Source organism: Myotis daubentonii, chromosome 5 (genome assembly GCF_963259705.1).
Source record: "Myotis daubentonii chromosome 5, mMyoDau2.1, whole genome shotgun sequence".
NCBI classification, from domain to species: Eukaryota; Metazoa; Chordata; class Mammalia; order Chiroptera; family Vespertilionidae; genus Myotis; species Myotis daubentonii.
Window position 1 is genome coordinate 24164236 of NC_081844.1, and position 15681 is coordinate 24179916.

General features: G+C 47.2%; 1 protein-coding gene across 2 annotated transcripts; it reads left to right on the plus strand.

The window, feature by feature from the left end:
• Window positions 1-548: 548 nt before the first annotated feature.
• On the plus strand, window positions 549-14886 carry CLEC17A (C-type lectin domain containing 17A). Of its 2 annotated transcripts, XM_059696658.1 has the most exons (12): window positions 549-644; window positions 787-867; window positions 5669-5701; window positions 5784-5834; window positions 5917-5955; window positions 6124-6165; window positions 6798-6938; window positions 7024-7086; window positions 8808-8903; window positions 9009-9160; window positions 12176-12285; window positions 14643-14886. In XM_059696658.1, the coding sequence occupies exons 1-12, from the start codon at window positions 602-604 to the stop codon at window positions 14773-14775; spliced, it is 984 nt and encodes a 327-aa protein (XP_059552641.1). In that variant the 5' UTR covers window positions 549-601; the 3' UTR covers window positions 14776-14886. The 2 variants fall into 2 exon arrangements, with proteins under 2 accessions (XP_059552641.1, XP_059552640.1); XM_059696657.1 differs by lacking the exon at window positions 14643-14886 and having other exon boundaries at window positions 6729-6938; window positions 12176-12440.
• The last annotated feature ends 795 nt before the right edge of the window (window positions 14887-15681 follow it).

The window sequence follows — 15681 nt, forward strand, 5'->3', positions numbered from 1 at the left end:
AAAAAAAAAAATAATGTTTAGTCATGATGGGACATAAAATAAAAACTATAGCATTTATTTCTATGTCTCTTTACTGGTTTATTGTCTGTCCTATCTTTTTTTAAAAATATATTTTATTGATTTTTTACAGAGAGGAAGGAAGAGGAATAGAGTTAGAAACATTGATCAGCTGCCTCCTGCACACCCCTCACTGGGGATGTGCCCGCAACCAAGGTACATGCCCTTGACTGGAATCGAACCTGGGACCCTTGAGTCCGCAGGCCGATGCTCTATCCACTGAGCCAAACCAGTCAGGGCTGTCTCTCCTGTCTTGATGGAAAGTTCCATGGAGGAAGGAGCTTGTCAATCTTTTCCATCCAGGGCTTGGCACTCTAAAGGAATTCAAGAGAGAGGGCTGTTGTTTCTGTCACTTCTATGCATGAATTGATACTGGGGAGAAAGGTGTGTGTATGTGTATGTGGTCTGGGGGTAGTTCCCTTCAAGATAGATTTGCATGTACTTCTCTTAAAAAAGGGAACTGAGAAACCTGAGAAGGAAGGACAGGGGGCAGAGCCTTAAGGCTCTGAATGCACCTTCTCAGTCTCTTGTGTTAGCTACAGCCATGAATATCCTGTATCCTAACTCTGGGTGCCGGAACCTTCCAGGTACAGCCCTGATCAGACTTGGGTTGGAGGCCAGGGGTGGTCAGGACCCAGGTTACAGCATCTCCATCCTGGGGCTGAAAACTTGGGCCTGAGGGACAGAGGTGGAAATGGGTTGGGTGCTCACATACCATTCCTCTGTAAGGGACCAGAGAGGATGATGATGATGATGCTGATGATTATGAGAACATGGCGCCATCCTACAAGGCCCTTCCTCCCAAGCCAGGTAAGAGGACTTCTCAGAGTTCTAGGTGAAGAGATGTGTGGTTTGTGGGATGGAGGGGGAGCTAGGTATCCAGGGGACACTAGCTGGGCTCTGCAGACACATGATCAGCTTCCTGTGTATTCGGCCCATGCCGGGCCCTCTGATGGTGGGAGTACTCATGTCTCTGCACTGCCTTTGATGATATCTCAGGCTGGTGGGGAAATCTGTTCTGGGAACAACCTCAGGTTAGCAGATCTGAACAGGGATAAAACAGAGGTTGGGGAAATCAGGAGGGAAATGGAGGGCTCGGCCTGCAATGGTAGGAAGATTGGGGCTCAGAAGAGAGGACTTCGGAGTAGGACTCAAGGATGAGTAGGAGTTTGTTACGAAGAGAAGCCCAGAAGAGAACTGGTGGATGCAAAGACCCAAAGATATGAAAGCCAGTGTTTGAGAACTGAGAGTGGACTGTTGGCTCCCCAGCCTCCAGCATTCACACCTAGGGTCAGATTTGCCTTCACACTTGGGTGGTCCACACCCGGCTTGGGAATCAATAAGAGTCTGATAAGTGGGTATAAAAGTGGAGGTTTTGGAAGTTTCCCTGAGTCAGCTCCCACCAGGGCCCCTGAGGGCTGACTGTGCTGCCTTGGTGTCCTTGGACAGGGGTCATTCCATGTGGAATGAGGCTCCATATTCTCCACTTCTGAGTCTAGACTGGGGCCAACATGAGAGGTCTCAGGGCTCTGTGGGGCTCGGGATGAGGTGGGAGATAAACTGAACTCTGCTGTTTTGTTTTGTTTTTAACATATTTGCCATTGATAGAATATTTAAAAAAATATTTTTTATTGATCTTTAGAGAGAGCAGAAGGGAGAGGGAGAGAGAAACATTGATGTGAGCAGGAAATATCAACTGGTTGCCTCCTGTATACCCTCTACCAGGGATCGAGCCCACAACCCGGGCACATGCCCTGATCAGGAATCAAATCAGCAAACTCTTTTTTTTGTGTGTGGATTGCCTGTTTTTTTTTTTTTTAAATATATATTTTATTGATTTTTTTACAGAGAGGAAGGGAGAGGATAGAGAGTTATAAACATCAATGAGAGAGAAACATCGATTAGCTGCCTCCTGCACATCTCCCACTGGGGATGTGCCCGCAACCCAGGTACATGCCCTTGACCGGAATCGAACCTGGGACCTTTCAGTCTGCAGGCCGACGCTCTATCCACTGAGCCAAACCGGTTTCGGCCAAATCAGCAAACTTTTGGTGTATAGGACAATGTCCAGTCAACTGAGTCACACCAGCCAGACTTCACTCTGCTGTTTGACTGCTTATCTCCAACTCCAACCAGGTCCCAACATGATTCTCAAACCCAATCCCAAGGCTAATCCCATCTCCATCTTCAGGGCCACCCCTCCCCCCAATTTAGCCCCCTCCCCATCTCCAAGTGCAGCTATATCTCCATCCCCATCTCCATTTCTAAATGCAATGCCATCACCATGCTCCAACACAGCTACAACCCAACCTCAACTTCTTCCCTTTTTCCAAACCCAAGTTCATCCCAGTACAACTTCTTCCCCATCCACCAACACAACTAGGACCCCATTCTTCATCTTAATCACATCCTGAATCACAGCCCTACTCCAATGCCCATCAGTATCCCTGACCCATCTTCAACCCAATCCTCATCTCAATCCAAACCCTCATGCCAACCCTAACCTTAACTTCATCCCCATCCCTAAACTTTTTTTTTTAATTAAATCTTTATTGTTCAGATTATTACATTTGTTCCTTTTTTTTCCCCCCCATAACTCCCCTCATCCCAGTTCCCGCCCCACCCTCCGCCCTCACTCCCCACCCACTGTCCTCATCCATAGGTGCACGATTTTTGTCCAGTCTCTTCCCACATCTCCCACACCCCTTTCCCCCCCAAGAATAGTCAGTCCATTCCCTTTCTATGTCCCTGATTCTATTATAATCAACAGTTCATTCTGTTCATCAGATTATTTATTCACTTGATTCTTAGATTCACTTGTTGATAGATGCATATTTGTTGTTCATAATTTGTATCTTTACCTTTTTCTTCCTCTTCCTCTTCTTAAAGGATACCTTTCAGCATTTCATATAATCCTGGTTTGGTGGTGATGAACTCCTTTAGCTTTTCCTTATCTGTGAAGCTCTTTATCTGACCTTCAATTCTGAATGATAGCTTTGCTGGATAAAGTAATCTTGGTTGTAGGTTCTTGGTATTCATCACTTTGAATATTTCTTGCCACTCCATTCTGGCCTGCAAAGTTTCTGTTGAGAAATCAGCTGACAGTCGTATGGGTATTCCCTTGTAGGTAACTGAGTTTCTTTCTCTTGCTGTTTTTAAGATTCTCTCTTTATCTTTTGCTCTTGGCATTTTAATTATGATGTGTCTTGGTGTGGTCCTCTTTGGATTCCTTTTGTTTGGGGTTCTCCGAGCTTCTTGGACCTGTAAGTCCATTTCTTTCACCAGGTGGGGGAAGTTTTCTGTCATTATTTCTTCAAATAGGTTTTCAATATCTTGCTCTCTCTCATCTTCTGGCACCCCTATAATTCTGATGTTGGTACGCTTGAAGCTGTCCCAGAGGCTCCTTACACTATCCTCGCATTTTTGGATTCTTTTTTCATTTTGCTTTTCTGGTTGGATGTTTTTTGCTTCCTCGCATTTCAAATCATTGACTTGATTCTTGCGCTCCTCTGGTCTGCTGTCGGGCGTCTGTATAATATTCGTTATTTCAGTCCGTGTATGCTTAATTTCTAGTTGGTTCCCCAATATAAGATCGAGGGTCTTATTAGTTTTCGTGTAGAGCTCATTAAGTTTATTGGCAGCTTCTAAACAGTTCTTGAGAGACCTTAAAAGTGTGGTTCTGAACTCTATTTCTTCCATTGACAATTTTGTCCTGTTTCTTTGTCTCCGCATTTTGTTATGCTTCCTTGGTGCACCCCCTAGTGGTCTTTGTTCGCAGTCTTATAGATAAATCTTGATTGTTGTAGCTAATTCCAGGGAGGGTTTGACCTCCAGGCCAAGTGGCTATGAGAATCAGCTGTGTCAGCAGTGAGAGAACTTCTGTCCTCTAGGGAGGTGCTAATCTAGCCTTTGCCTGAGGCTATCCGGCAAATGCCTCTGTGCAGGGCTTGGGCGGGGCGGGTCGCACAGGATCAACAGGGTGGGCCCGAGAGAGCAGTTATGGCGGCTCTCAGTCCTGTCCCCAGGGGCTCTGCCTCTCTGAGTCCCAGCACCCGCTGCAAAGCTCAGAGAGAAAGCTGCACTCGCTCTGACCGAAGCCAGACAGACCCGCTTCTGCCATTTGAGTCTGGGTCCCTAAAGACTCGCCTGTATCTGGAGCTCAGAGTCTGCGACTCCCTCCCGATTGAAAACAACAACCGCGCCCTCCGCCGCCAGCCCGCTCCGCGCACTCCGCACCTCAGAATTTGACTTCAGCACTGCGCCTCCTCTGAGTGTCCGTGTGCGTTTCTCTTTCCTCCTAGTTGTAGGACTTCCACTCAGCCAGCGTTCCTGTGGTTCTGGGTGATGTCCCTTCCGTTTTTTGGTTACACTTTTGAAGTAGTTGTTCAAAGCAGCAAACTCCGGCGTTAACCTATGTCGCCATCTTGGTTCTCCTCCCCATCCCTAAACTTAACTGTGTCTTTAACTTAGGGTGACCAACTGTTCCAGTTTGCCCAGGGATGAAAGATTTCCTGGGATGTGGGACTTTCAGTTTTAAAGCTTGGAAAATCCTGGGTAATCTAGGATGGTTGGTCATTGTATCTTAATCCTGTCCTTATCTCTAACCTCAATTTTTTTTTTTTTAAAGATACGAGGTTTATACTTTCCACCACTTAGAGAAAGCCAGAGCTCTCTGGAGTAATAATCCCCAGAAATGGTACTAGAAGGAGCAGCTAAAGTGCCTGAGAGTCTGGCTTCTTGAGCCATGGTCTAGTAGACGGTGTTCGAGGACTTCCTGTTCCTAAAATCATCCTTAGGATCTGTCCAGTGAGGCTTGAGGTCCTAGGACCTAGGCTGAAGCATCAGATCAGCTCCATTCCCAATGGAAACTTGCAGAAGACAGGCCTTAGTATTCCAGACAGGCATTCGCTGTCTCTACCTTGTGGCTTTTACTGACCCCAGCTCAGCACTGCACTGAGGGCCGCTGCTGCCTTTCTCACACTCACTCAAGGCAGACGCAGCCACGCAGCTCTTCGAGGCCACATCCAAGATGTGCATAAAGTCAGCAGGGTGCCACAACCGCAGAATGAAATGAGGGAAGTGGGACCGAGACGCAAACTTCCTGTCCTCACTACAGAAGTGGCTTCAGCTTGAGCATCAGGGTCACAGAGCTGATTATTTATGTGCGGCAGAGCTGCCCAATGACACAGAAACTCATCTTCTTGTAGTCATTGCTGGCTAGAGAGCATTTTATTCTGAGTCCGTGGGTTTAAACGGTGCTAGTGTTTGGCTTACGTGGTCCGTGACAGGAGACAATATATTTTACTGATTTTCCACAGACAGGAAGGGAGAGGGATAGAGAGTTAGAAACATTGATCAGCTGCCTCCAGCACACCCTGCATTGGGGATGTGCCCGCAACCAAGGTACATGCCCTTGACTGGAATCGAATCTGGTACCCTTCAGTCTGCAGGCCGATACTCCATCCACTGAGCCAAACCGGCCAGGGCTCTAACTCCAATTTTATTCCCAAGCCCAACCCCATCCATTACAATCTCAATCTTGTTTTCACCACTGCCCGTGATTTCATTTTCATCCACAGGTCAACTCTAACCCCGAGCTTCTCTTTTTCAGCTTCAGCGGCTCCACCAAGGCCTCCAAGGGCAGGTGAGCTGGGGCTTGGGGTACAGGAGACCCAGTGCTGGCTTTACACTGTTCTGGCCTTGAGCAACGTTTCCTTCCTCCTCAGGAATACAAGCAGAAACTCCTCCACTTTCCAGAAAGCCCCTGAAAACCACAGGTGAGAATCTAGGGCTGCACCTTTGTGTTCACCTGGCTGACGTTCTACTCTACGTGATCATTATCTTTCTGATTCCCTCCAGGCCTGGACCTCACCCCTGTCACCCGCATATCTCAACTGGGTGAGCCATGGGAAGACCCTTCAAGAAGTCTGAGAGGGGACATGTGGAAATCCTTCCTCCAGCCCCCCAATTCTGACAGGAAAGCAAATCAGAGGGAGAAAAGGTTTGTTGATCTTGGAAGACAGAGTCAGCAACTTCTGAATAAAACTCTCTTCCCCCTTTTCCCAGGAATTGCTCTCGAGGTTCCTCCATTCCAGCCATCCCGAGCCAGTAAGTCAGTTCTCCATATGCTCTCCTATTTTTCCTCTCACATGGCCAAAGTATTTGAGTCAGACCTATAGTTCTGGAGTGAGACTGTAGGGCACAGAAATGTTTTCTCTCAGAGGATACTTCTCCTTGAGTCTATACTAGACCCCCCAGGTGCTCAGGGTGTCTGCTGGGTACTCTTTGGGGTCCACCTCCTGCTTGCATATAAGGTACAGGAAACATTCTCTGCCCCAGATGCAAGGTCCACAGGCTTCCCTGAATGGAGAGCAGCTTGGGAAGGAGCTGCTGGAGAGCAGAAGATAATGCATTATAGGGGTTAAGGGCGGGGTCCAAGTCATGCATGACCTCTCAGTCTACCATGTACAAAATGGGAATAATATATCTATGGCATACGGGTGAGGATCCAGTAAGGTAATAAGGCCGTAACAGGATGCTTGGCATACAATAAGTGTTCCATAAATGCTCTGCGTTTCCTCAGGGGTTGCTCTCTCTAACACTCTCTTGCTGGCCCCATTTGGTGATATAGTCATAGCCATAGATCTCTGTCCCCTTGCTTTTGGAGAAAGGTTCAAGGATCCTTTCCTCACACTCTCAAGCACCAGTATTGGTCTCTCAGTCCTCATTTTCACCCCCAGCAACCCCAGTGCCTTGGATCAGTCAGAAATCTGGGGGTCCTGGGTGCTTCCAGGAGGAGAGATGGCTGGTTTTCCTGTGTCTTCTCGTGGTGGTGTCACTCTTCTTGGGCTGCACTGGTCTGGCTGTAACCCTGATTAAGTGTGAGTAGGGCGAGAAAGGGGCATGTGGAGAGATTGGGGATGGGGTACAGGTGGACTTGGGCTCAAGCTGGACTTCTTCTCATAGACCAGGCGGTGGTGGAAGAACTGAAGATGTTAACCATTCAGCAGATGGCGTGGCAAGCAAATGGTGAGTGTTTTCAATCATCCCTTCATGCTATGCATATTGAACATCAACATGATCCTCAACTCCAGCTCCACAACCAATCCCCAGCCCCATCTTTGCCAGGGACTTCCCCAGGTACCAGGGTAGGGGTTGGGTGGGTAGGATGGTGAACTCATTAGACATAGTCCCCATCCCTGTCCCGGTGGAGTGTGTGTGTGTGTGTGTCTAGACCTCTACTGCCCAACATGGTGGTCCTGTGTCGCTGTGACTGCTGAGCACTTGAAATGTGCTCATCCTGAACTACGATGTGCTGTAAGTCTAAAACACACACCGATTTCAAAGCCTTGCTACAAAAATGTAACATATCTTAATAATAATAGCCTTTAATATTGATTACACATTGAAATGATAATATTTTGGATAGATTGGGATAAATAAGAATAGCATTGAAAATAATTTTATCTGTTTCTTTTGAGTTTAAAAACGTGGCTCTTAGAAAATTTAAAATTACCCATGTGGCTCCCATTTTGTTTCTGTTGTATAGTACAGGCATAAAGAGCCATTTACCAAATTATCATCTACATGAGCATAAAATTTCAAATTTTGATGAATAGCCTAAAGGAAGAGGAAGTTGATTCTATGAAAAAATCTAACAAGGAGTCTTGACCTTATCTTTGGGAGGATCATACAAGGCTTCCCTAGGGATTGGTATTGCAGCTGAGTGAAAGAAGAGGGGGAATTAACCAGGCGAGGGGTTGAGAGTCTCAGGCATGTGCAAAAGCTCTGTGGTAGAAGGTAACACTGTTTAAGTACAAGGGAGGAGGATGGTATATTTGGAAGGTGAGAGTTGATAATGGCTTGGATGAAGGTTATGGCTGTGGGGATGGAGAGAACTGTGTGAAGTAGAAAGGTTTTGGAGATAAAATTCACCAAATCTGGGGACGGATTGATTTGGAATGATAATGAGAGAGAGGAAAGGGTGTCAAGGATAATATGTGTCATATATCTCTATCCCTATCTCTATCTCTTTTTCTTTCTATAGCTATATATATCTTATATTTCTGGCTTGTCTAACTGAAGGACCATCTACTGATGAACCTGGGGAGTGTTGGAAGAGGGCAAGTTTGTGTGGGAGCAGTGGAAATACACACACTAGTTGTAGAAGAATTTTCTGGGCTGGCATGGTCTTCACTATGATTGCTGAAGTCTGCAAATTGCTGTATTCCACACTCCCTCATCCCACACCTCAGAGCAAGCCACTCTGCCACTCAAGAACCATCAATGGCTTCTTACTGCCCAGAATCCAATATGAAACCCTTGACTTGACATTCAATGGACAGGACATTGGCCTTCATCCTACTGTGAGCTCAAGCTCCTATGAGTTTCCCTTGAGTCCTACTGCACCCGCCTTCCCCGACCTACTTGCCTCTCTATCTTTGCTTCCAAGGTGCCTGCTGTGCCCACCCCCTCAGTGAATTAGTGTCTTCCTTCAAAACTCACCTCTTCCAGGAAACCCACCATCCCCATCTTCCCCGAGCTCCAGAAATTAACCCCTCCTCTGAGCCACTCTAGGACTCCTCCTAGGCACTGAGCATGTTGGTTTTGAATTGTACAACCACCCACAAGAATGTGGGTGCAGTGGGGAGCACAGCTTGTGTGCTCTCTGCCGTGTCTGCAGTCAGGGGTGGGTGAGTGGGTAGATGGGGGTTTGGGTCTCTAACATTCCAGTCCTTCCCTGCTGACAGTGACTGGCATGGCGGGGCTTGCTGGCCTGAAGAAGGACATTGACCGAGTAAGAGCTGACACCAACCAGTCGGTGATGGAACTTCGGGGCTTATTAGGTGAGTGGGACTTGGGGAACTGTCCTGAGATGGGGGCATGGCAGAGCCGGTGTATTGCACCAATCCATGGGGAACGATTCTCATTGCAATCTATCCTGTTTCCAGACTGTGCCAGGGTCTCCTGCCCTGAGGGCTGGCTCCCTTTTAAAGGCAAGTGTTACTACTTCTCCCCCAACACCAAGTCATGGGATGAAGCCCGAACGTTCTGCCAAGAGAATTACTCTCACTTGGTCATCATCAGTAGCATGGATGAGCAGGTGAGCTACCCCTCCAAGACCCCGGGAACCAGCAGGGCCAGCCTGCTCCTCTCCCAGACTTACACATCCTTCCCTGGTCTGGATGGAAAGAAATTGGAGTTGCTTTTGAGCCACTGAAACTTTTATTTATGTATTTTAAAAAAATCTTTATTGTTGAAAGTATCACATATGTCCCCCTTTTGAAACTTTTAATAGCAAGCTTTTACTGACATGATACCATGCAGCGGTTAAGAGGGTATGCTCTGCCTGAGTTCATATCCTGGCTGTGTTTACTTATTCTCGAAAGTCTCAGTTTCCTAGCTCTTAGGCAACAACACGTCCTATTCTCCAGACTGTATCCCAAACAAAACTGATGCCAAAAGAAAAATCTATGGTGAAGGTCTTTTATTTTATTTTTTAAAAGATTTTTAAATTGATTTTTAGAGAAAGAGGAAGGGAGAGGGAGAGAGGAACACTGATCGCTTCGTCCTGCACGGCCCCTCCTGGGAATCAAGCCCACAACCTGGGCTTGTGCCCTGACCAGCAATTGAACAAATGACCTCTCTGTGCTTGGGGCGATGCTCAACCAACTGAGCCAGACTGGCCAGGGCGGCACTGTTCTAGTCTGATAGGCCAAGCAACCCTTTTGTCCTTCTGGTTTCCTGACACCTCTCTGGGGCTTTACCTAGGGAAAGGGGTCCAGGGGCCCTCCACTTTTTAGAGTCTCCAAACCCAAGTTTTGGCCATTACTGCAGACTCCCTGGGGATGGATGCAGAGTCCCTCTCTCTGGCACCCACCATATCTATATATTTACAACTATTTCCCCTTTGCATTCTCTCCTCTCCAACTTTTAGGGAACCTTAGCACTGTAATAAGATTGGGTGAGTGAGTATGGGTTGCATATAGTAAAACACACAGATCCTAAATGTACATTCTGTTTTGACATATGCATATACCCATGTAACTGTCCACCCAGTCAGGATTTAGAACATTTTCACCGCCTCAGTGAGTTCCCTCAGTGGGTTAGCACTCATTTCCCCACTCCCACCCAGACAACTACTGATCTGGTTTCTCTCACTATAGATCAGTTTGCCATGAGAGGAGGTTTTTTTTTTTTTTTTAAGTCCTCACAAGAGGATATTTTCCCATTGATTTTTAGAGAGAGCGGAAGGGAGGGGGAGTGACAGAGAGAGAGAGAGAGAGAGAGAGAGAGAGAGAGAGAGAGAAACATTGATGTGAACAATGATTGGTTGCCTCAAGTATGCACCCCAATTGAACCTGCAACCAAGGTACATGCCTTAGACCGGAATCGAACCCAGGACCCTTCAGTCCTCGGGCCAATGCTCTATCCACTAAGTCAAACTGGCTAGGCTGAGAGAAGTTGTTTTTGATCATGATATTTTCTTCCTAATCTTTTGTCTTTGGCCCAAATCCTTTTTTTTCTCCCAAAGGCTTGGGCTTTTGAAATACAGTGGGGCCTTGACTTACGAGTTTAATTCATTAACTCAAATTACTCTGTCAACTCAATGCAAAAAATCTGCGTAGAGACAGCTGGTATCTCAAAAAACTCGTTAGTCGGGACACTTGTAAGTCAAGGCCCCACTGTACAAGAAGGCAGGAAGCCCCATTCCTCTCCTTTCTTTCCCCCTTCGAGTTCTTTTTATTATTATTATTATCTACTAGGGGCCCGGTGCACGAAATTCGTGCACTGGGTGTGTGTGTGGGGGGGAGTGTCCCTCAGCCCAGCCTGCCCCCTCTCACATACTGGAAGCCCTCAGGCGTTGACCCCCATCACCCTCCAATCGCAGGATCAGCCCCTTGCCCAGGCCTGATGCCTCGGCCAGAGGAGTTGACCCTCATCACCCTCTGATCACCAATCACCGGATCGGCCCCTTGACCAGGCCTGAGGCCTCCGGCAGAGGTGTCAGGCCTGGGCAGGGGACCCCCAGCTCCCCGCGGTTGCAGGCTCCACCCCTGCCCAGGCCTAACGCCTCTGGCTGAGGCATCCGGCCCGGGCAGCGGGGACCTGCAGTGGCAGCGGGGGGCGCCGCGATCGTGGGCTCCGCTTTAGGCCCAGGCAAAGGACCCCTAGCTCCTGGGACTGCCAGCTTCGACCATGTCCAGCTCCCATCGCTGGCTCCACCCCTACTTCCTGCTATCACTGGCCAGGGCGGAAAAGGCACCTGATTCTCCGATCATGGCTGGGGGGCAGGGCAAAGGCGGCCCCAGGGCCGCCTTTGCTCTGCCCCCCAGCTCTTAGCTCCCCCCTGGGTTTCCGATCACTGTCAGTGGCAGGGGGCTTCTTCCTGCTTTCCCTTTCGCCTCCCTGCATTGTGCCTACATATGCAAATTAACCGCCATCTTGTTGGCAGTTAACTGCCAATCTTAGTTGGCAGTTAACTGCCAATCATAGTTGGCAGTTAATTTGCATATAGCCCTGATTAGCCAATGAAAAGGGTAGCTCGTACACCAATTACCATTTTTCTCTTTTATTAGTGTAGATAATAATAAAGGCATAATGTGCTAATTAGACCGGACGTCCTTCCGGATGACTTTCTAGACGAAAGCCGGGGCTGCAAGGGCAGTCCGGGTCCCGGGTGCCAGAGGGAAGCCCGTCCTGGCAGCTGGGAGAAGGAAGGCCTACTCTTGCACGAATTTCGTGCATCGGGCCTCTAGTATGTTATAATACTAAATGTGAAGATGTCACAGTACTGACTGTGTGTCAGACACAGTTTTGAGCACTTTATGCTATTAACGCATTTAATTCCCACAACGCTATGAAGCAGTAGCTACTATTATTCCATTTTACAGATGAGGAAACAGACTCAGAGCGGTTCACTGGGCATGTGAGAAAGTAGCATAATTATTCCCACCCCTCATGCTCAAGCAGGAGGAAGGTGTTGATCCTGCTCTGGATCCACGGGGTCTGGGAGGGGCTTGGGGTGGCATTTCAAAGCCCTAAAGGAGGGAGGGAAGACCCTTATCCTGAGGGTCATGCAGAAGAATTGGTGGCTGAATGGAGTTTGTACTCGCAGAACTTTGTGGTCAAGGCTCACGGCTCTCCACGGGTGCACTGGCTGGGACTGAGTGACAGGGAACATGAAGGGGACTGGAAGTGGCTGGATGGGTCGCCTGTCACTTTGAGGCAAGTATCTAGGGTTCTTGGGCTCTCTGCTCATTGTGGGCCCTTGTGCAGTCCAAGCCAGCAGATTCTCTAGAATCCCAGGCTGGACTAGACAGGGGAGGCACAGGGTGCTTTTATTCTGATAGGGGCTCTGGTCCTTGTACCTCTTTAATATTCCTCCATTGCAATAATCTCCACCTTTTAACACAACTGCTCAAATATATCCAGTCCCTGGGCTGATGGGTGGGTGGGTGGGTGGTGGGGGAGGGGAAGAAAGATGGAGTGGCTATAGGACAAGAGGAAAAGGATTAGCAGGATCTCATTCTTTTTACACCCTGCAGATACTAACCCATTTATTTAATCTTTGTAAGGAAAGTCGTATTACCATCTTCATTTTAAAGATGAGGAAACTGAGGCACAGAAAGTTTAAGCAACATGCCCAAGGTTAGACAGCGGGCAGGTGGCAGTGCCAACCAACCTGGCTCCAAAGCCTATACTCTTAGCCACTAGACTTTACTTTCTAAAGAGCGTATGTATTTGTGTTTTAAATAAATATTAATAAATTGTCCCCCATACTGATTATACCAATTTATTCTCTCAGCAGTTTGACTATAGTTTTTTGACCCACATGTTCATCAAACTTTCGAAATTTTGTTGGTTTTATTACAGGTGAAATATGGAATCCTAATGTAGTATTAGTTTGCATTTCTCTTATAATGACAGAACACATATGTTCAATAGCCACATGTATTAACATTTCTGTGAACAATCTATTCATATCTTTTGTGTGGTTTTTTAATGTTGGGATTTTTTCATTTTCCTATTGATTTCTAGGAACTCTTTATATATTATATATATTAGTGTTTTGTCTGGGGATTTCATTTTTTAAAATAAGTTTTTATTGATTTTTAGAGAGAGAGGAAGGGAGAGGGAGATAGAAACATCGACTGGTTGCCTCCTGCATGCCCCCTACTGGGGACTGAATCTGAAACTTGGGCTTGTACCCTGACCTATTGATGCATGGGTCGATGTTCAATCACTGAGCTATGCTGGCTGGGCTGGGAGTCTTATTTTTTATTAAAGATTCTTGGAAGGAGGCACAGCTCTGTAAATAGAGATGGCATGGCATGAGATGGCAATGTGGGTGCCCAGCTTAGATTCCTGTATGCCATCAGGGGGCATTGGTAGCTAAAGGGTCACAGTTATGCTTCCTCCAGATAGTTGTCCTCAGCTGAATGGAAGCCTGCTCACCTATTCCCACTGGGGTCAGTCCACAGCTAATGACTGGCTAAGAGAAGGCTGGACACCTTGTCTCAAGTTGGGTTAACTCTGTGATGCTATTCACTTTCCAGAGCTCCCTGTGGGACCAGACTGAGGCTAGATTCCCCTGAACTCACATCCTTGCTCACCTCTCTCCCCTACCCCATCCTGCTTCTCTCACTCCCTCTCTCCTGAGTGTCCTTTAACAAGTCATGTGCACCTGAATCACCAAATAAAGATCCGCTGTGACCTAAGACATTACAATACCTGGAAGGTTGGGAGAATTAGGGTGGAAAGGAAGTGTTCTTTGGAAAAGGAGGCAGATACTGACCAGATGCAGGAAGCAGATTCAAGAAGGAAGAGATTGGCCTGGTGAACAGGGAGGTGGGGCTGAGCTAGAACAAGCAAGTTGGGGTGAAGGGGATGATGCAGCATCTTTAGGTAATTCTGAGAGGCTGAAGAAGTGATTCAGATAGAATAAAGAACCTTATACCATGAAGGTCTTTCTCCCCAATATATTTTTAAAAATCAATAGATTTAATTATTTTTTCTTTTCTTTAAAAAATATGCTCACCAAAGATATTTTTTTCCATTTATTTATATATAGAGAGAGTGGAAAGGAGGGAGGAGGGGGAGAGAGAAACATTGAAGTGAGAGAGACACACCATTTGGTTGTCTCCCACACGTGCCCCCACCAGGGCTGGGGAACCTGCAACCGAGGTATGTGCCCTTGCCTGTGAATTGAACCCGGGACCCTTTGGTCTGAGGGCTGACACTCTAACCATTGAGCAAACTGGCCAGGGCTTAATTATTTAATTTACAGAGAAATTGGGCTGAAGGTACAGAAATTTGCTGTAACATATACTCTTCCACACACAGTTTCTACTATTATTAACATCTTCATTAGTGTTGTACATTTGTTAAAATTGATGAACCAATATGGACACATTATTATTAACTAAAATCCATACTTTACATTTGGGTTCACTTCAAGTGTTGTATGGGTTTTGACAAATGCATAATGTCAATATCATGTAGACTAGTAGTGCCACTGTCCTGGAAAATACCCTGTGCTCCACCTATTCATCCCTCCCACACCCACTTTTTCTTCTCTCCAGCTTCTGGGATCCAGAGGAACCTAACAACCTGAATGATGAGGACTGTGTCAGCATGACCAAACAAGGCACCTGGAATGACCTCGCTTGCAACATAGCTACATATTGGATTTGTGAGCGGAAATGCTCCTGTTGAGCCCCAGAGATGAGACTGGGTGGGGGTCCATATCCGAGCGCCCCTTGACTCTTGGAGATGAGAAGTTCCTGCCCTTCCTGCCTCTCTAGGAACTGATTTGGATGCGCCCAAGACGGAGGACTAGGGTGAGGACTTGGGGGCTTGATCAATTGGATGGAGTCTGAGTGTGTTCAGGCAACTGTAACAGAATACCATAGACTGGATGGCTTACCAACAACAGAAATTTATTTTTCAAAATGCTGGGAGCTTGGAAGCCCAAGATCAAGGTGCTGGGAGATTCAGTGTTTGGTGAAGGAAGGCCTGTTTCCTGGTTCACAGATGCCGCCTTCTTGCTCTAGAATGGACACGGGAATTCTCTGGGGTTTCCTTTATAAGAGCTTTAATCACATTCAGAGGGCTCTACCCTCATGGCCTAATCCCCTCCCAAAGGCCCAACTCTGAATGCCATCAAATTGGGATTGGGTTTCAACAAATGATTTTCTTTTGGGTTACACACATTCAGTTCACAGCTGATGGTGAGCTGGAGTCTCCCAGTTCTGGGGTCTGGAGGAAACTCACCAAGTCCTTGATCATGGCACTTAGGAAGTGATGCTTGCCCTTGGGGTTCTGGGCCTGACATTGATTGACTAGAGCTGAAAATACCTCCGGTCCTCTGAACCATGATGCACTGGGCTCCCTTACTGCCTACAAAATGTGGATAAGCTACTGGCAAGCAGATGGGGCAAGATTATTCTTGACAAGCAACTTTCTCAATGTCCCAGGTGAGGTTTGACCAAGTTAGGTAGTGGACTCAGACCTCTGCTAAGATTTGGCCCATGGAACTGCTGACTAGCTGAAAGGCAAGACTCCCCACTCAGTGTGGCCAAGCCAGGCCATGACTTGGTCAGATCCTCAGGACAGCAATGG

Coding starts and splice junctions, on each gene's coding strand:
- CLEC17A (XM_059696657.1), top strand. CDS start 602: ATGAATATCCTGTATCCTAACTCTGGGTGCCGGAACCTTCCAG. Junction 5,956..6,123: donor CACCCGCATATCTCAACTGG/GTGAGCCATGGG, acceptor CCCTTTTCCCAG/GAATTGCTCTCGAGGTTCCT. Junction 7,087..8,807: donor GATGGCGTGGCAAGCAAATG/GTGAGTGTTTTC, acceptor CCCTGCTGACAG/TGACTGGCATGGCGGGGCTT.